Source organism: Dipodomys merriami, unplaced genomic scaffold (assembly GCF_024711535.1).
Source record: "Dipodomys merriami isolate MVZ:Mamm:240054 unplaced genomic scaffold, mDipMer1.0.p SCAF_15, whole genome shotgun sequence".
Lineage (NCBI taxonomy): Eukaryota > Metazoa > Chordata > Mammalia > Rodentia > Heteromyidae > Dipodomys > Dipodomys merriami.
Window position 1 is genome coordinate 27099219 of NW_027202826.1, and position 26917 is coordinate 27126135.

A 26917-nucleotide genomic window follows, 5' to 3' on the forward strand; every position below is an offset into this window, starting at 1 on the left:
TTGATATAGCAAATGCAAAAGTGAACACACATGGAAAAAATAGGAAATATGGAAAATTTTAGCAAAGAAATACAGGATACAAAGAAAAAGAGGAAATTATAATTGAAAAAAAGAAATAACTCAAATTTTTACAAAGATCTCATGAATAAGCCAAATAGCAGAATGGGAAAACAAACAAACAGAAGAAAGAAACAGGCAATCCAAACTTGAAGACAAAAGCAATGTAAATGCCCAATCATAAAAACAGAAAGAGGAATTGGCACTGTGGCTCAAGTGGTAGAGTGCTCGCCTTGAGCCAAAGAGCTTAGGGACAGCGGCCAGGCCCAGAGTTCAAGCCCCATGACCGACAAAAAACAAACAAACAAACAAACAAAAAAACAGAAAGAAAAAATAGACTCAGGGTGTGGTAGGTGGGGCAGTAGATAGCAGAATCTCAGAAATTTATGGAACTCTAATGACAACAACAAAAATCCAATATTATGTCTCCAGAATTTCAAAAGCAGTAAGAAATGAAAATCACTTTGTACAACTACTTAAAATACTATTTTTTTAAGCAGAGAAAGTTGAGGCTAAAAGAGAATTCACAGAAATAATATCTAAAAAATTCTCAAGTATGTTGGATATAGACTTACATATTCCTGAGGCTAAGCAAATCCAGATAATATAAAATGCGAAATGTAAGGCAAGACACATCACAAATTAAAAAATCAATAACAAAGGAAAAATCACTACTGCAGTCAGAGAGAAAAAATACTTTATTATCTTTTGGGGTAAAATAACAAGAATGAGGGAAAATATCTCTTTTGAAAACAAGGTGTTACCTGAGAGAAGATGGCTCATGCTTGTAATCCTAGTTAATCAGGAGACTGAGATCTGAGGCTCACAGTTCAAAGCCAGTCATGGTAGGAAAGTATAGTTACTCTTATCTCCAATTAAGAGATGCAGCTCAAGTGATAGAACACTAGTCTTGAGCAGCAATAAAACTCAGGGAAAAGAGCCAGTCCCTGAATTCAAACCTCAGGACTGGCACAAAACAAAACAAAACAAAAAACTATGCATGGAGAAGAAAGTAGCACACTACTGAAGAAAAGAATTTACCCATAGCTAAGATATGGAACCAACCCAGATGCCCCTCAGTAGATGAATGGATCAAGAAAATGTGGTATATACACACAATGGAATTCTATGCCTCTATCAGAAAGAATGACATTGTCCCATTTGTTAGGAAATGGAAAGTCTTGGAAAAAATTATAGTAAGTGAAGTAAGCCAGGCCCAAAGAAACATAGGTCCCATGGTTTCCCTTATTTGCAATAACTAGTATATGTCTGAGTCAAGCAGAAAAGGTCAGGTAAGTTGATGTTAGGGAAATGAACACCAAGATAAGTATTCAATTTTTTTGTTTCTTTTTCCTTTCATGCAATTGTTTCTATCATATTTATAAGATGATTTCTATGCTGCTTTGTATGTCCCTCCCCCACAGTATAACCCATACTTTCACTGTATTTGATGTTGGTATAATTTGTGGAGGGGAAGGGAAAAAAACAAATCATTTAACTAGGGATACAGGTGAACTCATTGCAACAATGAGATATACAAGTTGTTATGTTGAAAAATGAACTTAACAACTTTGGTGGGGGGTGGGGGAAGGACCAGGTGGGGAGAGGAGGATGGGAAGGGATGGGAAGGGGAGAAAACAAGGAGGCAACAATGCTTGATAAGAAATGTACTCATTATCTTGCCCATGTAATTGTAACTCCTCTGTATGGTATTCTCACAATTAAAAAAAATAAAGAATTTACCAACATCATTTAGGAATGAAGGGAAACCAAGACATTCTTCGAAAAAGGTAAATCAAGAATTTATGACTAGCATACCTGACTCTAAAACAGTGGCTTAAAGGGCTGGGTGTGATGGCTCACATAGGTAATTTCAGTTGTCTGGAGACAGAGACAGGAAGATCATGATTTCCATGCCAGCTTGGAGTACAGGCTAAAGAGTGAGACCCTATCTCAAAATTAAATAGCTAAAGGAAGATCAAGCAAGTAAACAGTAAGAGAAAGATTTTTTTTTTAAATACCAGAAAGCAAGAACAAAAACAGTACGTTTGAGAAAGGACTAAAGAGGGAGGACTACTATAAACAACATGGCTACCAAACATTGGCTTCAGCTGTGGAAAGGATCCTACATACAAGGGCTATGCAGAGTACAGCTTTGTTGTTTATTTTACAGCACACACATTTGATTCACCAGTATGGCAACTTTACCCATAGTTAGTGTATTTTTGCCATGTGCTTGTTTCCAGAAGTGAGAAGACTATGTCAAATAAATCAGCCATTTCTTAATCTCTTCATAAGTAGTATCAAAATGATTTCAAGAAAGTGAGACTTCCATATAAAACACCAACCAGCCATGCATGTCACCTGCTTTTCTGTATACTTGCCAGGAGCACTATCTTCCTGAGAGAATCTCAGTTTAAAAGTCCCAACTAGTTTAAATCAACTTAAATCATCACAGTTTCTTCTTTTCAGTCTTTAAAAAAATCATATACATTTTAAAAATTCTTAAACATCCAACAGACAATTTTATTTGTGTCATCATCTTTGTATATCATGATATCCAATGCAGAGAGAAACAGACTCATAAATAATTTCACATAAAACATTACCAAGTAGTCATTTGCTCTTCAAAAGAATTAGGGCAGACATGACTTGAAAGAACACTTAAAAATAACGTAGTGGTGATTAATTTGGGCCAGGCAATGAGAAAAGTCATGTTTAATTGAACATGATCTCAAATACCTTCTAAAAGGAAATGAATATACTTACAAATCGAACACCAAGTAATGGAAGCCTTCTTCCGATATGCTGTCATGGAGTCTCACTAAGAAAAACAAAGAAGAAAGTTTCTATTATGCTTATGCCAATGATCAACATAAAGCCAGTCTTGCAGAAGACAACTGTCTCCTAATGGAAATGTGAATGCCGTTCTTTATTTGAGCCTTTTCATCCATCAATACACTTTCAGCTTGTCTTGGAATGAGACTGATTCAAAGTCTGAATTTTGATACTAATGATGATTAACTATGGCAACTTAACAATTATTTAATTTGTAATGATATCCGTATCTACTCTTCCAAAAATACTTGAGAATAAAGATACAATAAAGGTAAAAATCATCCACATGCTGCCACGTAAATGCTATGTAAACGTTAATAATTATTATAGCATATATCTGAAGTTACCAGGTTCCAACAAGTCATGAACTTTCTTGTCATATACTTCACTCGCCTTAGTTCATGCCTTACACTAACTCACATACTGACTACAAATAGGGATAGCAAGAGTAATCCTTGTAAGTCCAATAAAGGGTCTCCCTGCTCTTTGGTTCTGGAATATTTATATAATACTGTCTGGATCATCTGTTAAAATAACATTTTTTTAGTTTTTCAGTTTGTTTTTTTTGAGATGGGTTTTACTATATAGCCCTGGCTGGCCTAGAACTCATGATCGATCTTCTTGCCTCGACCTCCGGAGAGTTGGGGTTATAGTGTGTACCACAATACTCAGTTTACTATGTATGTTCCTTGTTTTTTTGTTTATTTTTATTGTTGGTCATGTGGCTTGAACTCTGGGCCTGGGCACTGTCCCTCAGCTCTTCAGCTCAAGGCAAGCACTCTACCACTTGAGCCACCATGCCACTTCTAGTTTTCTGGTGGTTTATTAGAGATAAGAGTCTCACAGACTTTCCTGCCTGGGCTGGCTTTGAACCGCGATCCTCAGATCTCAGCCTCCTGAGTAGCTAGAATTACAGGCATGAGCCACCAGCACCCTGCTTGTATGTTCCTTCTTTACTCAAGTCTCTCCAAAACCCATACTAAATCATTAGCTATCATTTGGATGCACCTAGAACATTATTGAAAAAAAATTAGTTTTTCAAGATCATAAGAGTTTTTCAGTGAGTTAGACTTGGCAGAAAATTCTAGCTAAAACCAGGGCTTGTTTCTCACCACATTCAATGCACATTTAAAACTTATAGGCATCCTATTCTGAGGTTTAGTTTTGTATAAACCCTCTGATTCATTCCCTCAATCCCTCATAGATGATTAATTCTATTTAACCCAATCCCTTGGGTGGTAGCTTACCCTTACAGGGGTAATAGAAGGCAAAGCAAACATCAAACATCACAAGAGTTCCTACAAAAGCGTCAGTGTTTGTACAGTGCAGGGATAACTACCACACAGACACTGTGTTACACATTCAGGTTACCACACAGACTGAAGTCATCCAGAGAAGTCAACAGAATGCATAAAAATTCCTACACTATACACTTTATACTATTCCATGTTTTACAATCCAATTCTATCTCCTGACGGTATCACTGCTGGTACATTATAAAAATCTCTACTGAATCCCTCTCTGGAATTTTCTCCAAGGTAGAAAAATAGACTTTTGAGTTATTCAAAATTACAGACAATTGTTTTCTAAATATGGTTTTGTGGGTCAAAATCTTGGTGTGTGTGTGTTTTTTTTTTTTTTTGATACTACTGGCTTTGAACTCAGGCCTTATGCTTGCTAGGCTAGTACTCTATCACTTGAAGCACATCACCCTATTTTGCTTTAGTTTTGTTTTTTGTTGTACTTTGTGTGTTTCCTAGTGCACACACGCACACGCACTCAAAGGCATGTGCCAGTTTTGGAACCTACAGAGCCTATGGTCTGTTCCTAATCTGCTGTTCTATAACTGAAGTCACACCTACATTTCCAGCACTGTGTTGGTTAATTGGAGATAAGAGTCTCATAGACTTTCCTGCCCATGCTGGTTTTGAACCTCCGCTCTTTGCCTCCTAAACTAGAATTGAGCTCAACTGCTCTAGTTACTTTTCAGATAAGGACTCTTGTTTTTACTCTAGCCAACTTTGATCTAATTTCTCTTGGTTTATGATCGAAAGGTACAAATATCCCTTCTTCCTTTCTCATTTCCCTCTCAACTTCTTTCTACACAATCATCACAGTCATTTGGTAACAAAACTATGTAATACAGTCATGGCACTATGCCACATAATTACAGCATCTTAGGGAATAAACTTGTTTCTTTTTCAGTTAATTTTAACTCTTCCACTCTATTGTCAGAGTTGATGTTTTGACTACTCTGCCCCATACTTTATAGTCACTGCCATTATCTGGTTCTCTTTGAGACTCTGCAGTCAGTTGAAAGTATCCTTCATTTTCTATCCTTTATTTCCTTGTTACAGATACTCAATGATTGAAAAATGTTTGCATTTATAACATGTTATGCTCATCATTTCCTAAAATAATTGTCAATTCCTTTCCATACCAAAGGGACCACAGGACAATCTGTCATTCTGCTCATCAAGGTTGTTAATTCAAGATTGAGATCTCGGCTAGCCTGGCTGCTTTGGGTCTGATGTGTGCCGAAGCATATTGTATCACGTTCTTGATACAACTGCTTGCTGCCGATGCCGTAAGCCACACATATGGCTGCACACAATTAGCCTAATGACAGCCATTTCTACAATGGTTTTTGAGGGAATATTTAGAGAAGATAAAGAGAAAAGCTATTAAGATAGCTTGTGGTAGTTACACTTCTCTGAAGTTTGCCGAAAGGTAAAATTAAGTTTTAAGATCAAACAAGTGATTTTTCTTAAACTGAAACAGCCATATACTTATCTGGAATAAGATTTTAAATTCCAGAACTTGAAATATGGACTTCTAAGGGAAAAAAAAAATTGCGTCTGAGGCTAACCTAGTCCCAAAGTTAGTTGATCCATGGTTTAATTCACTTCCTCTCTCTTCTTTATATATTACCATTCTGGTAGTTTGTATTCAAATCATCATAGTAGTTCTGCTTTCTCTTCGTGTCATTTGTTCTTAAAAGATTTCACCACAGCTAAAGCTGGTGGCGCACACCTGTAATCCTAGCAAAAAAGACTGAGATCTGAAAATCAAGGCTTGAAGCCAGCCTAGGCAGACAAATCTGTGAAATTCAACCAGCAAAAAGCTAGAAGTGGAGGCATGGCTCAAGTGGTAAACTGTCAGCCTTGAGTGACAAAAATAATATAAAATAAAAGCAAGAACAGGAGGCGCTGAGCTGAAATCAATTCTCCAAACAAACAAACAAAAATCATATCCTTCTTCATTTCTTGGTTCCCTCTCTTATATGATTTGCATATGTGAGGTAAACAGAGCCTTCACAACCTTAGTATTCTCCAGTTGAGTTCTTGCAAACCACCTGCAGTGCTAAAAAGTTGTGTTAGCATACTGAAAAACCAGAGAGATAGTAAGAAGTCACCTTAATATGCCATCACTAGCAAAGCTCATAACTCTATGAGTGACCATAGATACATGCATTTAAAAACATCATCTGATGGAACCCATTAACTCAAAATATTAAGGCAAATAATGAACTGGGACTGTTTCAAGTCACAAAGTAGGGGATGAAGTATTGTGGGCAACCAAAGATACATCCACACTAATGACTTAATCTGAAATGTGTAATTGTCTTCAGATAATTCTTTCTATGTCATAGGTAATTTCTTTTAGCAGAAAAAGAACAAGTTTGGCCTAGAAAGCATGAACGAATTAGTATAATTCTCTGAAATTGAACATGGTAGGGCAATACTGCCAATGTTATCACAATACTAATAAAGTAATTCACAGAGAACAGATTGCATTGCATCCCTGTAATCACTATTCGTGGTTTCTGAGCATCAGCTTTGGATATAAATGGGACAGATTTTGCATTTTTAGCTTTTCTGTGTTATAAGACTTGTGGTAGCTGGATTCAGTTCGTATACTAGGATGGAAAAATGGCAGCTTGCAAGTCAGATCCTTTTTATATTCCCATCAGTAGTTAATTATAATTCACAGCCAGAGCAAGCACTAGCCAAGCTAGGTCATATAACATGCCAAAAGCAGGATGCCAATATTGAATTCATTTGTAAATTTAAAAAAAAAACCACCAATACCAGTAGTAGGCCATTTTAACAGTCAAACAGCATCACTGAAGAGAGAAATTTCAGCTCTACTACTGGGTCTTCTGTGTCAACATTGTTGATTTCTAGAGACCAATTTTCAGACAAAAAAAAAAAAATCCACAATCAGAAGCACTAACAACCACACTCAAAGACCAATTAAAAATACTCGTGGAAAACTAAAGTCATTTCTGGTTTTTTTTTTTCAGTCTCTATTTCCTATAGCATAGATGATACAGTTAATAAGATTACATCCAGCTTTTTTTATCACTTCAATATAAAATATATTAATTTGACACATTTAAAATTTTTCTTGCCCAGGCTGGTTTGAACTATAATGCTCAGATTTAGCCTCCTGAGTAGCAAACATTTCAGGTGTGAGCCATCACTGCCCATCTAGTATGCACTCTTAATAAAATATTTAGCAATATGCCTCACTAATACAGGCCAAGCAACCCATTATTCATCACTCAAAAAAAATCAAAATAACATCTACATCAGAAAATGAAAGACTACGTTAATAAAATTTTCCTATACTGATAAATCTACTTTTTCAATTGAATATTAACTAGCATTAAATTTTTTAAAAAAATAAGTTGTTTATACTTAAGAATAGAGACTAAAAATTAATTAAGCACTTTTTTAAGTAACTCTATTACATGAAAACTTGATGTGGATTTCCATGTACATTATTTTACAAACTATTCTAAAAAAACACAGAAACAGGTTTTGGAATTCAAAACCAGTACTTGAGGTCCCAGTAAACCAACTGTGCTGATCGGAGACCCCATTTTTTTTCCTTAGCCTAACATTTTATTTATGAGACTGAAAAACATGAGAACCTAGGGAAAGTCTGTGGCTGAAGAACATAGAGAATATCTGCATATACTTTTCATTTTCAAACTAACTTGAAATAGTTAATAAACCAAAGTGTGTAAGTAAATATCTTGTATATGTTTTGGTTTGTAAGAAATCCATAGTCTATTTATTCATGAATACTCAAATTACCCAGATTTCATCCAATTCTATTGCTACATCACCATTATAAAAATAGACACAAAATAACAAATAGGAACAACAAGACTATTTTACCATAAATCTCCATCCACTAGTTTTATTCAGTGCTTTTGAATTATGGCAATGCTATCCCTACAAATGAGCTAATGGGGGCAAATAAATTACACTGTGAGAAAATCGTGGAGAAAAATACTAAGGTTAAATAAAATGTTGTGTTTGGCCGGGTTTCAGTGGCTCATGCCTGTAATCCTAGCTGCTCAGGAGGCTGAGATCTGAGAACTGCAGCTCAAAGCTAGTCTGGGCAGAAAAGTCTGGCTTTTTATTCCTAATTTCCCACCCATTCCTGATTCAAGATTAAAATAAAAGTTAGACCAGTTTCAGCCTCCATGAGATATATAGGATTAAGCTAGTAACATACAAGACTGACAAGGAAGAATTGTGATGTCTTCTGATAGTCTAGAGTTAATTATAAGCAAGTCTATTCAATTGTGCTTTTAAATGATCAAAAGGTCTGTAACTTGGGAGAATCTGAACTGAGGAGAGGTTGGGAGGAACAGAGAGATGAGCTGCTGACAGTGATCATTGAACACATGGACCAAATGATAGGACAAACAGTGAGAGAAAACCATTAGTTCTTTTTTTTGGGGGGACACTCATAAATGGTTGGTTATAGAATCTCAAAGAAAATAGAAAAGTAAGCAGCTACATAGCTCATTTAAAATCCCATTCTGGTGATTTTCCATAAAAATAAATACGTTAGGGGAAATCACAGACAGTAAAATCTGGGAATGTTCATTTTCTTTGCTCTTACTACCTCTTCCAATATTTATTTCTCACAATTATTCTTAATTTTAGAATATGAGAGGGAGAGAGAGAATGAGAGAAGAGAGGGGGAGAGAGAGAGAGATTCTGTGGGGGGTCTCCTCAGCCCTACAGAAAAAGCTTAGAGGCAGACTACTACAGTACTTTCCAATCACATGAGGCTGAAGTTCAACCCTTCATTAAAAACAAAACAAAATAAAGCAAAAAGTGGAAAAGAAATGAAAGAAGAAATTGTTTCTCTAGCCTACCCCACCATGTTCTCTGAAACATATCAGCTGTGATAAGCACAGGAAATAAGGAAAGGCCAGGCAGTACTACACAATAGAGAACAAGGTATTTTGGAACTGGCAAATCTCTTGCTGATGAAGAGGTATTACTACTACAATGAAACAATAGACTTGTTTTTAAAGGAGGAAAAATTCAACAATAAACAGGCAACCTAGAACATATTGAAGGATGTTTCATATTAAAGGAACTTAGTGCTTCATGAAACTTTTGCTTGAGGCACAGTGTCACACACACACACAGTGTGTACTGAATCATGTTAAAATAAAAAACCTTCCTTATTCTCTAGGTAACAATAAAAAATGCTTTATATGTGCTGGATTAGAATCTGTGTGTGTGAGAGTGAGAGAAAGAGAGAGAGAGAGAGGAGAGAGAGAGAGAGGAAGGAAGGAAGGAAGGAAAGAAGGAAGGAAGGAAGAGAGAGAGAGAGAGAGAGAGAGAGAGAGAGAGAGAGAGAGAGAGAGAGAGAGAGAGAGAGAGAGAGAGAGAGAGAGAGAGAGAGAGAGAGAGAGAATATCCAGGGATTAAAGCCAGGACTTGGGTGCTTTTCCTGAGCTTTTTGTTGCTGAAGGTTAGTGCTCTACCTCTTGAGCCACAGCTCCACTTCCTATTTCATGATTAATTAAAGATGAAATTCTCCTGTTTCCTATCCAGGCAGACTTTGAACTGTGATCCTCAGGTCTCAGCCTCCTGAGTTGCCAAGATTATAGGCATGAATCACAAGTGCCTAGCTTAGAGAATCTTTTAAGAGGATCCTAAAAGATCTGTTTTAGTTGAAGTCTCTACCTTAATACAACTCCTAAGAGTGAGATTTTTTTTTCCTATTCAACATTTCCACAAGCTAAGTTTAAAATATGTCTCATTTTATTTTGGAATTGTTTTTAATGAATAACTAGAGAGAAAATTTAAAAGATTTCTCCTGCTGAGTCCTCTATGGCATTAACCAAGAGCATGAGTTATGTCAATTTCTGATTCTAGTCGTTGGAGAACACTAAGTGGAAGAACTTATTACATCACCTTCTCTTTTAAACTACCACACTGTCTTCATGCTTATACCTGAATTTCCCCATTTGCTATCTTTCAAATCTTTATTTCCCCCTAAAAATTAATTTACTGCAAAAGGTATTTTTGTCAAACTTGATTTTTCCTATAAATAGAAATATGTGAGTTTAAAGTACAACTAAAATGGTAAGAAATGCAATGTAAACTAGAGTTCGTTGCCATATTATATTAAATTATATTATCCTAACATTTTCCCCTGTAAATAATTTTATGCTAAAATACTTTAAAATACCAACTTATTTCTCTGGATGATAACACAAGTGAAGCACATAGAAAAGAACATTCTGTAATCTTAGGCTCACAATAAAAAAAACCATGCAAGTTATTTATAAATTTATTCATTAATTAGATACTATTGGGATCAAAATGTAGGCACAGTTAAACTGATCTGCATCTATCTGGCTTACAGTAATGTATTTTTGGCTAGAATATTTAGTTCAACCTAGGTCAGTAATTTTTTTTCCGTCGGTTGTGGGGCCTGGACTCTGGGCCTGGGTGTGTCCCTCAGCTCTTCAGATCAAGGCTAGCACTCTACCACTTGAGCCACAGTGCCACTTCCTACTTTTTCTGCTTATGTGGTGCTGAGGCATTGAACCCAGGGCCTCATGCATGCAAGGCAAGCACTCTACCTCTGAACCACCTTCCAAGCCCAATAAATTTGTTTTGTAAATAAAGAATTGTGGCATGGCAGGGTGGCACACACCTGTAATCACAACTACTTGGGAGGTTGAAGCTAGAAAATCGTAAGTTTGAGACCAGCCTAAGAAAAATTAAGAAGATTATATTTAAAATCTAATCAAAGAGCTTAGAAGTTTAGCTGAAATGATAGAGTGTTTGCCTGCCTAGCAAGTGCAGAAGGTCCTGGGTTCAATTACCAGCTACAGAAGGAGGAAGAGAGAGAAAAGACAAGGAGGAGGATAAAAAAGGGTTTGTATATTTATCACAAAATTAAATTGTAATGGATATCTGACCTAGTAAACATTTCATTCATTTGCTTATCTCACAGACATCTTTTTTTTGGGGGGGGGGTCCAGTCATGGGGCTGAAACTCTGGGCCTGGGCGCTGTCCCTTAGCTCTTCAGCTCAAGGCTAGCACTCTACCACTTGAGCCACAGCACCACTTCTGGCTTTTTTCTTTTTGCTTATGTGGTTCTGAGGAATCGAACCCAGGGCCTCAGGCATGCAAGACAAGCGCTCTACCACTGAGCCACCTTCCCATCCCCTCTCACAGACATCTTAAATGGAAGAGCTCCTGATTCTCCTTCTATAGTCTGCTTCATCCAGGGGTTTCCATTGTTCTAACTGGTCAAGATAAATTATTAGAGCAGTTCTTGACTTCCTTCTGTGAAAGCAAAAAGCCAATCTTAAATCCTTCAAAATATATAGAGAGAAAAATGTGTGTGTGTGTGTGTGTGTGTGTGTGTGAGAGAGAGAGAGAGAGAGAGAGAGAGAGAGAGAGAGAGAGAGAGAGCAAGAGAGAGAGAGAGAGAGAGAGAGAGAGAGAGAGAGAGAGAGAGAGAGAGAGAGAGAGAGAGAGAGAGAGAGAGAAACAGACAGACACATGAACGTATAATCTAATCACTCTCCACTTCTTCCCCTATTAGGACTCTTGGTATATTTAAGGAGCCTCTTGGCTCATTTCTGTTTCTCTACACTATGTTCTCATTGTCTTTAGCATAGCAACCAGACAAGACAATCCTCTTCAAACTAAATCTCATTACTATCTACCAGCTCAGAATCTTCCAGTGACTCTTTACTGCTTTTGAGTAAGAGGTAAATCCCATTTCTGGCTTGAAGTGTACCTCCCAACATGAGCTATCCAGCCTCTCCTTCTGCTACTCTTTCTTGGAAATACTATACTTAACCTACTTTTGCCCCTGCTTATTCTTGAGAATTCCAGACAAGCACATTCTAGAGTCCTTATAGTTGGTATTCCTTCTCTCTTGTAAATTTTATTTCCCACATATCACAAAGTTTGCCATTTCATCGTCAAGTCCCTACTCAGCATTTCAGAGAAGTGGTTTGTGTAAAAAATAGAGTTTTATTAGAATACAGCCATGTCCATCTGTATTATAAACAGTTGATTTTAAGCTGAGGCTGCAGAGCTTAGTAATGCAACAAAGTCCATTCTACAGCCAGTAAGTTGAACATATGGATGTTTTGACTCTTTAATGTATTGATGATTTGACCTTTTACAGAAATATGTGGCCCCCTAGAGACAGGACACAATTACAGAAGTCAGCTTGTGAGAGGGCAGAGTGCCACCTGCATTATCTCTGTGGTTGACTCTACCTGTGAAGTATGATGGCAGAGAGGAAGAAGGAAGAAGAGGCTATATCAGTTACTGTATAAGAAAACAATGGTAGAAAACTGCTGCACAATGTGTGGGGTGCTGGAACTGAGGACATGTGTTTCGAAGACGAGGTGGTGGAAGGATGGATGTGAAGGAGGCTGAGGAAGGAGGTGTTAGGCAGTTTCATAAAAGCTGTAAAATGAAAGGAAACTCCCACCCACAGCTTCATGCTTGCAAGGCAGTGCAACATCCTTGAGCTATGGCTCCAGTTCTTTTGTTGTTTGTTTGTTTTGCTTTGCTTTGGTTATTATTCAGATAGAGCCTTTCATGTCCCCTCCCCTCCCAGGGCTGGCTTCAGACTGATATTCTCCTATCTGTGTGTCCTGCCTCGCTAAGATCACAAACATGATCTACCATGTCTAATTCATTGGGTGAGATTACACCTTTTTGCCCAAGTTGGCTCTGAATTGTGATCCTCCTAACTTCTGTCTCTAGAGTAGCTGGAATCGCAGTTGCCTCTAAAATTTTCTCAGGTACCCACACTTCTCCTCCAGGTTTACCTAGTTAGTTTTTCAGGATTTAAGAGACCACCAGAAAGGAACTCTTCTTTCTTTCCTTTTTTATGCTCCTTTCAGCCTCAGGAAATGACTCATTAAAAATAATTATAGGAAAATCTTGAGGCAGTTTAATTATCTTGCACGTAATATATCCTATTGGATATATAACCAGGATAAAAACATCAGAAATTTCCAGAAAGGAAAAATCATGGAAACATGCTTTGGATATAGATTTATTCAAAATATAAATGATGGGAAAACAAACAAGATAAAGAAATAGATAGATGCTAGATAGGTAGAAAAATTAGATAGATAGATAGATAGAGAGAGAGAGAAAGAGAGAGAGAGAGAGAGAGAGAGACGGAGGGAGAGAGAGAGAGAGAGAGTGAGAGAGAGAGAGAGATTGACAGATGGTAGGCAGTTAGCTAGCTTGCTTTCTGTTCCTAGTTGCCTTTTGACATAATATTTCATACAAGTGAAATGACACATAGAGCAGTCAAAATGGTTCTGTTCATAAGCTATCATACTCCTTGAAACCTAGTGCTGTATTTCTAGTGTCTGTTCTCCGTGACTAGACAACTCTGGCATATGTAGGAAACTAGGTAAATGTTTACAAAAGGAATAAATAGACTGCGGTATTAGTCCATTAGTGGGCTGGTTATGAGTCAGTCTCCTGAACCAAATCCTCTCTTGGTAAATGCTAAACCCACATTTCTGTAATTGCAAAAGAAAAGAAGAGTCAAACTCTTGACTTGTGGTAACCTACAATCACCACGCAGGCACCCTCAGAATTACTGAGAAAGCTGACTTTCAAATTTTTATAAAAAGAAAAAAATAGCATCATCTGAACTATGATATTTTTATCACACTCTCTCCTGAAGTTTTTGTGTATGTGTGTGTCCTTGACAGAAACAAAGTCCTCTAGCCTTTCTGATCATGCAGGTGGAATAATGAGATAGAGACCACCTGCCTTGTTGGCCAGAAGTCTGGTGATCAATGGAGCAGACACAGGAGCCCGCAGCAGGATCAGAGCCATCTCCTCATCCTTTGTATTTGTCTTCTTTAATCCACAAAAGGCTGAAGACAGGGATCAGGCACTCAAGAAAGAGCTGCTGGTGATGAGCGCATTATTCTTCTGGTAAATATTTATTAAGTTCCCACCCTGTTTGGTTCACTGTCTTTGCAGGGAATAAAATAATGTGCCTGATCTCTTGAAGATGATGCTCAAGTGTGGGAAGACAGACTAAGGTGAAATAAACAGGCGAAGGGAGATGAGAGAGAATGGTAAGTGCTCTGAAAAGCAGAGGAAATGAGAACCACGAGAAGGCAGATGGAGGGTACTAAGAGAAAGCATCATGGTGAGGTGATCTTAGGGGAGACCAGAGGGAAACGTACAGAACAAACCAGGAGATGCCTCAGAGAAGATGAGCTAGAAGACAGAGGCATTGGTAGATGTAAATATCCTAAAGCAAGATGACATTTGGCCTGCTTGGGCGTGCATTTGGAGTAGAGTGAAGAAGCAGAAGATGAGGATTGGAGTGTGTATGTGTTGGGGGGTCATGGAGGGCTTTTGTGTAGGGCATTATTAAAGGCTTTGGCTTCCCCCTCCAGGGGCAGCAGGAAATTCACTGTAGAACCCTGACTAAGAGAGGAAACCTGCTGTGTTCATTAGAAGAACGACACAGTGACTGATGTGTTACTCTCTGATATGACATGAGGGGTTTTCTGAGATCTAATTTTAATGTGCTGCATCTCAGTAGATCATCTACAAAAGAATGAATTCATGTATCCACATCTTTCTTGATTTCTCCATTTAGACATGTATTTAGCAGAGATGTTACACCTCTCCTCCCCCTCCCCACCCACAGCCTAAAGGATTTACTACTTGACAGAGACGTCTGGATTAAGGTATTTCTCTTGTGGGAAATGGGTGACAGAGTAAATGAGTTTCAAGGATTATCCAATTGTAAGAAAGGCAAGGCACAAAAATAGAAACTTACCTGGCGACAGATAAGAGATTGGTGATGAAGAAAAAGATAACCAAGTGAAGGGACAAATGTGCAGATTCTCCACATGCGTGCAATGATAGCTGACATAAATTCTGACTGACTAGGATGTGACAGAAGGAGAGGAATCACGTTTGGTGCCAAGGGTTTTGTCCTCAGTGGCTGCTATGCTGGGATAGGTGAAGATGGAGGGAAATATGCAGGGAAAATGGAAGTCAGTTAGCAATGCCAACTACATATCTAAATAGAGAAATCAGGGAAACAGTTGACAAATGAATTCATCCTTTAATAAATAAAAGACTATTGTTGGCCTGCTTAAACACAGCACATTAGAATAGATATCTAAATATAATAATGTCACCTCTGAGATCAAGATCTCTGAAGTCAGAATGTCTCTCAATTATAAACTGAGTACAATGGAATTCCTTCTTGGACATTTTAAAAGAGGTAATATATACCAAGTGCAGGGTACAAACTAAGTGTCATGTATTATTATAATTATTTGTATTATTAAATTATTATTGTACATTATTAAAATCTTCTATCAAACTCAATACATTTATCCAATGAATAAACATTTATGCAATATATATTTTAATACTTGTGATTGCCACTAGGCAATTGTGTTAGCAACTGTTCCAAGGTTCCAATAGGGGTTCAAAAGGTGAATATAACCCGAGGAAGAGCAGAACTACGTGACTGAATCATGAAACATGACTTAAGCTCCTCAGCTACTGACATTGTCCACTCCTGTAATCGATGAAAAGGACACAATGCCCCCTCCATTCTTCATAAGCGAGTCAAGAGAAAGAATTCTATGGGTCTCAGCTTTGAGCTAGAGCAACTCATTGGCATCTGACTTTAAACAAACTTTCTTATAGCATTAATTATACAAATGAAGATTTTACCTTTTATGAAGGTTTAAACATTTTTTCATAACAGGTCTCAGTTTTATCCACGAATAAAGTACCTCATTGTCAACTGGGAACTTCTGATTATTACTCTTGAATTACTGATTACCTGATGATGCTCTACTTGAAGGTAAAGAAATTAACAAAAAAAAATTTTTTTCCCAAATAGTTGTACTAAATAGGGCATGAAAATGGAAGGGACCACACTGTATGCATGGAACCTGATTTATGGAATTGAAAACCCTTTGTAAACTACTTAAAGAAATGCAAATCAAAACATCCGTGAGATTTCACTTCACCCCAGTCACAATGGCTATAATCAAGAACTCTAGTAACAACAGATGCTGGAGGGGATGTGGCCAAAAGGGCATTGTTGGTGGGAATGTATATTTGTTCAACGAGTTTGGAAAGCAGTATGGAGGTTCCTCAAAAGACTACACATAGAGCACCCCTATGACCCAGCAATCCCATTTTGGAGCATTTACCCAAATGATCACAAAAAATAGTAATAATTTAAAAAATAGTTTGCAACAAATGAATTCTTTTTAATTTTATTTATTTTATTTTTTTATTTTTTTGGGGGGTCCGGTCATGGGGCCTGAACTCTGGGCCTGGGCGCTGTCCCTCAGCTCTTCAGCTCAAGGCTAGCGCTCTACCGCTTGAGCCACAGGGCCACTTCTGGCTTTTTTTTCTGCTTATGTGGTGCTGAGGAATCGAACCCAGGGCCTCATGCATGAAAGGCAAGTGCTCTACCACTGAGCCATCTTCCCAGCCCCTACAAATGAATTCTTATATTAACATATAGAAATTAATTCATTTGGCCGGACTCTGGTAGCTCACACCTGTAATCCTAGTTACTCAGGAGGCTGAGATCTGAGGATCAAGGTTCAAAGCCAGCCCAGGTAGGAAACTCTGTGAGACTCTCATCTCCAATAAACCACTAGAAAACTGGAGGTGGTGCTGTGGCTTAAGCAGTAGAGTGCTCGCCTTGAGCTGAAGAGCTAAGGGACAGCACCCAGGCCCTGAGTTCAAGCCCCACAACTGAAAAAAAAATGAATTCACTTGAGGGCTGAGAATATAGCTCAGAGGTAGATCATTGTCCAGTATACAGAAAGCCCTGGCTTTGATGCTCAACACAGAAAAATTAAATATGTGTTTCTGTTGGCACTGGAAGTAAATTTGTTTCTCTCAAATCAAATCACAGTTTACCATGATATTTTACTAAAACAAATTCCAGATTGCTTAATACTGGCAATTCTCAGTGCCTATAGCCCTTATACTTAGTGCTATATGGTAACACAAACATTGAACACTCAATTTCTGCTCTCTGAGAAAACACATGGTTAACTTCTGGTAAGCCTTTAGTCATAAAATATTTGTCAACTCCTCTGTATGTATTCTTGTTTATTCATATTGTTTAAGGACACCTTATTTAATACAAATTATTGATTCATTGGCAACATACAACGTGTGCCTGAGTGAAGCTGATCACATACGCATCTGCGCATGAGTACGCGTGCGCGCGCGCACACACACACACACACACACTCTCTCTCTCTCTCTCTCTCTCTCTCTCTCTCTCACACACACACACACACACACACCACAAGGCACATCACCACCTTCTTGAATGTGGAAATATGAGATGGAACTTCAGCTCTGTTCTTGGAGGGTGCTTTAAGTAGAAAATACCAAGCAAAACACAGAAGCATGGCATTCCATTGCAGGTGAAGGATATTTGTTTAGAGTAGAGGAGCAAACAGAAGCAAGGAGGTGAATGCGACTGTCAGAGCCTTAGGAAAGTCACAAGAGCATAGGTGATTAAGTCTTTCCCAGCTCTGCATATTTGTGACTATTTATGGTGGCCACAAAGTGTTGTTAGTAACAGTCAAGTCACAAGTGTATTTTCTTTTTTTTTTAAATATGTTTTTTATAGTAAAAATACAGTTATGGGGACTGGGAAGGTGGCTCAGTGGTAGAGTGCTTGCCTTGTATGCATGAGGTCCTGGGTTCGATTCCCCAGTACCACATAAGCAAAAAGAAAAAAAAGCCAGAAGTGGCACTGTGGCTCAAGTGGTAGAGCTCTAGCCTTGAGCTGAAGAGCTGAGGGACAGCACCTTGGCCCAGAGTTCAGGCCCCACGACTGGACCACCCCCCCAAAAAAAAAATACAGTTATGGGTTACAGTTGCATGAGCAATTTAATGAGTACATTTCCTATCAAGCATTGTTACCTCCTCCTCTGTTAATTTTCTTTTTTAAAAAGTATTTTAATATTTAATTTAATTTTTTTTTTTTGCCAGAGTTGAGGTTTGAATTCAAGGTCTTTTGCTCAGGGCTAGTGCTTTGCTACTTGAGCCATAGTGCCACATCTGGCCTTGTCTCAGTAGTTTATTTGAGATGTGAATCTCATGGACTTTTTTCCCAGGCTGGCTTCGAACCTTGATCTTCAGCTCTCAGAATCCTGAGTAACTAGGATTACAGGTAGAAACCAGCAGAAATTGGTTTATTTGAAAGATTTTTTTAAAATGCCATTTACACCCTAACTTTAACAAGTGCCAATTATAGGCATAGAAAAATGAACAGAAAAATAACCAAGAGCTATGAATAGTTTTGTTTAAGATATACTGTTACATATTATTTTCTACTCTAAATTGTCACAAACATTACTTTTATGAAGTAAAACTAAATGTTTATCCTGTAAATGTTACATTAAATATTTTTAAAAATATTGTTTTTTATTGTTGTTGTAAAGGTGTTGTACAGAGGGGTTACCATTATATAAGTTACCGTTATATGAGTACTTCTGAACAATGTCACCCCTTCCCTCACTCTCTACCAGTTTTTCCCTCCAGCCCCCACCCACAAGTTGTACAGTTCATTTTCCACAGAGTATCTGGTGAGTACCACTGCTGCATTTGTTCACCATTGTCCTCCATTTCTATGTCCCTCCTTTCCCTGCATCCTCCCAATGATAGGTAAACATACTTCTGGAAACTCAAGATCCTCAAACAAACAAGTTAAGTTTCAAAAGCAAGAGAATTCACAGATACAGAAACTACAAATATTGAAGATCAACTGAATGTATACTTTTGGTCAGTTCCAAACAATCATAGATTTTAGTTCTATAATTATATGCACTTGTTCCTGAGCACTATGTTCAAAATATTATTAATGAATAAGCATCAGTAAGTAGTTATAAATTAAATGTAGATGGTTTAGCACTTAACAAATGAAACCCTTTTTTGATAAATCAATTACTATTTAATCAGTTCCTTTGAAAGCTTATATTTTATAGAGGATCTTTCAAAAATTTAATTGTTCATAATCATATAAGCACAAACACAATTAAAAACTGTGTACATGAGGTAAGGGGTGACATTGTCCAAAAAGAAATGTATTCTTTACCTGATTTCTATAACTGTAACCCCTCTGCACATCCCCTTTATGATAAAAATATTTTTTTAAAGACGGTGCAATTCACACACTGAGGCCAAAGGATAGGGAGGAAAACAAAGGTGCAATGTCTCTGTGCTTCCAATCATGTAAAATAACATTATTGAAATGAATTCAAGAAAATGGGGGAAAAACAAGGGTGTACAAGCCTGGAGCCAGTGGTTCACATCCTAACCAGTCAGGGGGCTGAGATCTGAGAGCTGAGGTTCAAAGCCAACGAGGGCAAGAAAGTGTGATAAAGTCTCATCTACAATTAGTCACCAAAAAGTTAGAAGTGAAGCTGCGGCTCAAGTAGTAAAGTGCCAGACATTAATGAAAAAAGCTAAGCAAGAACATGAGGCCCTTAGTTAAAGTCCCAGAATTGGCCCATGCACGCAAACACACACACACACACACACACACACACACACACACACACACACACACACACACACACACACACACACAAAATATCCACTAATGATAATGTGTTACAAATAATATTACCAAATTACTAGATTTTTATATTTTAAGACAAGCTTCCATTCAGGATAAGGTGTATTTAAAAATGGACAAGGAGTAAGTTAAGTGGTATTGGTAATTTGAAGAAATAATCTTCAATGTTAGAACAAACTGTGATTAACACAAATGTGAAAATGGTATTTTTCAGAAGTCTGGGTGACCTTTCTTCTGATTCTCGGATCAGTGAAGTTTGACGTGAGTTTGCTATCACTCATACTTTCTTATCCTCTCACAGGACTATCTTTCCTGCTACAAAGACTGAGCATTCAAATTATTCATCATTTCCTGACATATTTAGGACTCCCTGGCGAAAATAACTCTCTAAAGATGATGTGTGTGAACAAAGAAGGTAGGAACGAAAAGGTCTTTTCTTACATAATAAAATATGAAGGTAATGGTAAAGGTAAGTTTCCTTTTGCTTTTCTCTCCTCCACACCCCCACTGCCATTTCCTAAAGGAGAATAAAATCTTAGAAAATGAAATGTTATTCCAGAGTCATTTTGGAAAAGATTCCATTTGTAGCATTGCTTAATGAAAAAGGATTGTTAGAAGATTGAACATTTGACTGTACAATCTGAGAACTAGGAGGTGCTGTACCTGGTCCTCTATTTTCCATTTCCAGGAGTAGGAAAGAATCTTGTGCCAGCAATATCAAGCACAGCTGCTGGCCCATCTGACCTACCTGCAGTGCATTTATCTATAACCAGACAAAACTGTAACCAGCTGGACACCCATGGCTCACTCCTGTAATCCTAGCTACTCAGGGGGCTGAGATTTGAGGATTTTGGTTCGAAGCCAGACTGGGCAGGAAAGTCCATGAGGTTCTTATCTCCAAGTGGAGTTATGGCTCAAAAGGTAGAGCATCAGTTTTGAGAGAATATCTCAGACAGCACCCGAGCCCTGAATTTAAACTCTAGGACTAGCACAAGAAAGAAAAACATAACAAAGAGTAAAACATGCATAACTTTAACAGCTCAAATAGGCTTTTTAGAATAATTTAGAGCTTAGTCTCTCAATGATATAACTCACTAAACATAAATAAAACAATAGGAAGTGGGTATTTGAAAGAAATGGGGTAGGACCAAAGCAAAAAAGGAAGATAAATGAAGAGGAGAAGAGAGAATGCTCTAAAATATATGATATATATCCTACAAAATTAAGAAGATGGAAGGGAGGGGTGAGTAGGGGAGGGCTGGTTGAGAATGCTGAAGGGGTGACATTGATCAAGATACATTGTGTTCATAAACTGCTGTGTTAAATGACAACTCCCTTGTACAACTATTTGAAGATAAAAATACACCCTAAAATAAATAATTATACTGACATCAAATACAGTGAAAGCAGGGGTTAAACCAAGGGGGAGGGACATAAAAAGCAACAAAGAAATAATCTTATAAATGTGTTCATTTAAATAGGTATCCAGCAATCCCACTTTTGGGCATTTACCCAAATGTTTACAAACAAGACCACACTAAAGCTACCAGCACAACTATGTTTATTGCAGCATTATTTACCATAGCTAAGATATGGAAACAACCCAGATGCCCCTCAGTAGATGAATGGATCAAGAAAATGTGGTATATATACACAATGGAATTCTATGCCTCCATCAGAAAGAATGACATTGCCCCATTTGTTAGGAAATGGAAAGGTTTGGAAAAAATTATATTAAGTGAAGTAAGCCAGGCCCAAAGAAGCATAGGTCCCATGGTTTCCCTTATTTGCAATATCTAGTATAGGTATGAGTCAAGCGGAAAAGGTCAGATAATGTGATGTTAGGAAAATGAACCCTTAAATATGTATTTTAATGTTTTCGTTTCTTTCATGCATGTGTTTCTAACGCATTTATAAGATTATTTCTTTGTTGCTTTGTATGTCCCTCCCCCACAGTGTAACCCCTGCTTTCACTATATTTGATGTCAGTATAACATGTGGAGGAGATGGGGACAAACAAGTCGTTTAAGGATTCAGGTGGACCTGTTGCAACAATGAGAAGTACAAAATGTCATGTCAAAACCAACTTTACAATGTCGGTGTGGGGGGGAAGGGGGGTATAATTGGGTGGGGGGAGGGGGGAGGCTGGGAAGGGAGGTGAAAGGTAAACAAAGGAGGAGGCTGCAATGCTTGGTAAGAAATGTATGCATTATCCTGCCCATGTAATTGTAGCCCCTCTATACAGTATGTTCTCAAATAAAATAAAATAAAATTAAAAAAAAAATAGGGATATAGGTGGACTCATTGCAACAATGAGATGTACAAGTCGTTGAAAACAAACTTTACAACTTTGGTGCGGGGGAGAGGGGGAGATGGGAAGGGATTGGAAGGGGAAACAAAGGAGGAGGCTACAATGCTTGATAAGAAATGTACTCATTATCTTGCCCACGTAATTGTAACCACTCTGTTCAGTATTTTCACAATAAACAAATGAAAAAAAAATAATTATGAGATGGGAATGTTAAGTACCAGATTGAATAGTATCACTCCTAATAAAAATTCAGAAAAGCACTTAAAAACTACTGCTATAACTAGCATCTGAATAAATAAGCTTGTATCAGAAGGGCCTAGCATGTAAGGTGACAGTTTCTAGGTGACCATTTGTATGACAATCTATTTGAAAAGAAGCAAAATGGACTTAAATAATTAAAATAATTTAATATTTTGAAGAAATGTGGCATTAACTGGCCAAATGAATTTTGGAGTTTTTGGACTTAAAAATTTGGCTAGTTGTTCATTTTTTAAAATAACAAATGGTTAACATTCTATGTGGTAACTCAATTTATAGATAAATTTAAGAAACACAGGAAACATAAGTAACATGGATGAATATTAAACCTCATATCATGTGAGACATTCTGACATTTATTTCTGAAATGTATTATAATATGTATTTTTTTCCTTTTTGTCAGTCATGGGGCTTGAATTTAGGACCTGGGTGCTGTCCCTGAGCTCTTTTGCTCAAGGCTAGAGCTCTACCACTTTGAGTCACAGCACCACTTGTAGTTTTCTGGTGGTTAATTGGAGACAAGTGTCTCACAGACTTTCCTGCCTGGGATGGCTTCATATCACAATCTGAGATGTCAGCCTCCACAAGCTAGGATTATGAGCATGAGCCACCAGCACCTGGCTCAATATATTTAATGTTCATGAAGGTCTTTGTGCCTAGCCAGGAGAGTACTGAGCACCACTACTTGTTATACCTTGCCCACAGTGGATCCTGAGTAGCAATGGTGAACTGACTTTACAATATATTTGACATATATTTAGCATCTAAGTTCCTTAGATTTCCTCAGTGTACTCTTGTCAATTAGATTATGGTCTTAATGACAAACAGAAAGAAGGAAGAGAAAAACAAATTCTCCATTCTGCCATTTTATTAAGATTGGAGAGCTTTGGGATCTAACTTTCCTCAGGTCAACTGAATTGTGAGAAATGATATATAATTCACAATATTAAAAATAAAAGGGGGGGCTGGGAAGGTGGCTCAGTGGTAGAGCGCTTGCCTTGCATGCATGCGGCCCTGGGTTCGATTCCTCAAGCACCACATAAGCAAAAAGAAAAAAGCCAGAAGTGGTGCTGTGGCTCAAGTGGTAGAGCGCTAGCCTTGAGCTGAAGAGCTGAGGGACAGCACCCAGGCCCAGAGTTCAGGCCCCATGACTGGACCCAAAAAAACAAAAACAAACCTCTTCAGTGGGCATTTAGGGTCTCAACTAAGAGGAGTAATGTAAGATAGCAGCATGATGAATTAGCCCCAATGGAACAAGCATTTCAGTTGTAAAATTCAGTCTATCTTCTTTTTTTTTTGGTCGGTCATGGGGCTTGAACTCTGGGCCTGAGCACTGTCCCTTAGCTCTTGAGCTTAAGGCGAGTGCTCTACCAGTTGAGCTTACAGCGCCACTTCCTCGGTTGTAAAATTCAGTACTTACCTAAGTTAACCTTGGTCAACATTATGACTCTCATCTAATAGAAATCACAGAACTTTAAATGTCTACTTGGTGTCTAGAAAAAAATGAATGTGTAGTTATTTTCAATCCAGAGAAATGGCTACATAGAGTTGGCCTCTCGGGAGACTGAGAACAATACATAAAAAGGTTGTTTTTTAAAATAACCTTGAGAAACATTATCAGTGAATATTTTATAATTACCATCAGTGAAAATTTTCATGAAATTCACTATCCACAGGTAGGTGTCTGGGGCTCATGCCTATAATCCTAGCTACTCAGAAGGCTGAGGTCTGAGAATTGCAATTTGAAGCTAGCTTGGGAAGGAAAATCCTTGAGATTTATCTGCAATTAACTGCCACAAAAGCTGGAAGTGGAAATGTGGCTCAAGTGGTAGAGTGCTGACCTGGAGCTCAAAAAGTTCAGGGACAGAGCCCAGGTTCTGAGTTCAAGCCCCAAGGCTGGCAAAAAAAAAAAATCACTATCCATTAAGGCTAATTTTCTAGTTTGTTCATTCATTCTCAATGACATTGATGAATTATTAGATATTTTGGAGTCTAGCCTATCTGCAGTGTGCTGACTTGAGGAGTGGTATTAAGATGTATGATGAAGACAACATGTTCATTTTAGGGACCTCAGTCAGGGTCCCAGGGTCGCCAAATGTACTTCCAGAAAAAAAAGAATGAAGAAAGATTTCCCTGGTGGAAAATTCACTGACTTAAAAAAGTTATAACATCTATCTGTTTAGATATAGTTAGAAACCACATGCTGGGAAGGTGGACTGAGAATGTTTCTAAATTCACCAGAACCCAAATGGAATTAGCTCTCTAAATAGAAGAAAAAAATGCTTTTTTTTCAAAGAAAGACTTGAATCAGGGTAATCCTGTTATAAAACTATTCAGCAAATTCTATTGAAAAGTACATCACAATTAACAGATCCATATGTGGAAAACCAAATTAAGTATTCAAAGACATGAGATGAGATGGGTTATAAGCCATCATTTTAATGTGTTATAAAATCTAGATGTATATAACACAGGCAGGTGATTGAGTATAAGTGTAGCTTTTATAAAGGATGATTCCCCATCAACTCCAGCTGCATTACTTCATAGGACACAACTATTACTCAATGGCAGTACTAAATGGGCACATTCTAAGTACTTATTGAAAGAATATATACAGTGTCCAGTCCCCAATATTCATTTAGTCTTGAACATAGGAATGAATGATACAGCCCATGTCGTATAATAGGTATCCTAAAACATATCCTTAAACCATCTCAAAACTTTAGTGAGCATATTCTGTCTTCCATGTTAGTGCTTGTTGAACTGAATTAACATCAAAGCCTATGCAATTCTATTATAGTATGATAATTATTATAGTGAATAACTCCTGGAAATCTTTTTTAAAAATCTAGATATATAAAATATATTTAAAATTCATGTCCCTATCCATACATTTCTGCTAGTTTCATGTGCAATAACTGAAAAGTAATTCACATCACATGCGGCACTACTTTAGTATTCCCACTCAATTATGGTAAGACCACATAGTACCCATAATGACTTAGGAGTCCTTTCGCAGGGCAGATTCAAACTGGAAAATACAGAAAACATTATTGATGCAAAGAAGCAAAGCAGCAGCCCAGAGGACACCAAGGCCAATGCCAGCAGCCACAGCTACAAATAATGTCATGTAGAAATCAATTAAAAGCAACATTCATACATCTCAGACACTCATTCAGTTTACCAACATAATCGGATTACATTTCCAGGGGGAATTAATGTCACAGTCTATTTGGCCATTACTGTAATTGTCATTTCTAGTACAAACAAAACCACCACAGGAGTCTATAGCTATCACTGAGTGCCACAATGCAGAAATGAGTGTGAACTCTGCCAGCAGACCACCTGGCCTGTAGTCCCAGCTTTGCTGGGTGCTAGCACCTTCTCTGTTCTCTTCCCTCCATTCCGAATGCCATACAAGACTACTGAACAAGATCATTCATACACAACATTAAGCATGCCTAATGCATGATATCCATCCAGTACAGTGTTGTAGATATAATTTGAAGAATTAGGTTCAAATTTTTACTATCCCATATCACTTAGAGCAGAAAAAAAATCTTTCCAGAGGAAAAATCTTTGCTTGGAAAAGTAGGTCAAAAACACAAATGAAAGCTTAGTAGAAGTCCTGTGAAGCATTGAAAATCAGGCATGAAAATCTCAGTCTTCACTGTCTTTCCTTCCTTTCTTTGATCCCCTGCAGTTATCCACATTTGCATTACATGTTGTACAAAACAGTTTTGAATCAGGCCCTATCCTATTATTTTCATTTAGGCCTATGTGGCAAATTGGAGAAAGGGATCAACTTTATTGAGTGACCAAGACACAACTGAGGAAAGAACTCCAAAGAAAACAGAATTGAACAATTAATATCGACCAGTAGTAAATTGGAGACTACAGTGTTTTCTATATTCCTTTCGTGAGGAGAAAAGTTGGAAAGCAAAATCCATAATTTTAATGAGCAGTATTGAGTGCAACAAGACACTAAGTTCAACTCTCCAAGAAATAGATGCCATTTGTATATCAGTTAAAATCTGCATTCATAGAAGAAGATACTCATTCAAAAATCTGACACCAAGGTACAATTAGCACCACAATACTGTTTCCATATACCAACCCAACAGCATCTGTTTTATGCCAGATATTTTCTAGGTATGAAGGAAATCCACATTAACCAAAACAGCTTTGAAAATAAAACCTCATAGAATTTATATTGCACCCTGTGTGGGAAGGTAGATAACCAAGACATCCCCATCAGCTCTGTCCAGAAAAAGAAACTTCCAGTTTGTTAGTATATGAAATCTTCAGAAGCCCAGTTAACTAGGCTTGGCCTAATGCACACCTGCTTTTGGAATTCTTATATAATCGCACATGGACTGTGCCCTGGAGAATCAGGGCAAGAAAAAAAATGCAATCCTTGGCACCACCAACAGAAAAAAAAATTGAGAGAGAGAGAGAGAGAGAGACAGACAGACAGACAGACAGACAGGACATATTTAGCAAGTGAATGATGG

General features: G+C 37.7%; 1 protein-coding gene across 14 annotated transcripts in view; it reads right to left on the bottom strand.

Moving 5' to 3' along the window:
- The window catches only part of Camk2d (calcium/calmodulin dependent protein kinase II delta), a 258224-nt gene that overhangs the window by 127969 nt on the left and 103338 nt on the right, over nt 1-26917 (bottom strand). For all 14 annotated transcript variants that reach the window (XM_070022483.1, XM_070022490.1, XM_070022485.1 and 11 more), the window contains exon 4: nt 2827-2881. In XM_070022483.1, coding sequence (XP_069878584.1) covers nt 2827-2881 — 55 coding nt within the window. The remainder of the gene's footprint in view (nt 1-2826; nt 2882-26917) is intronic.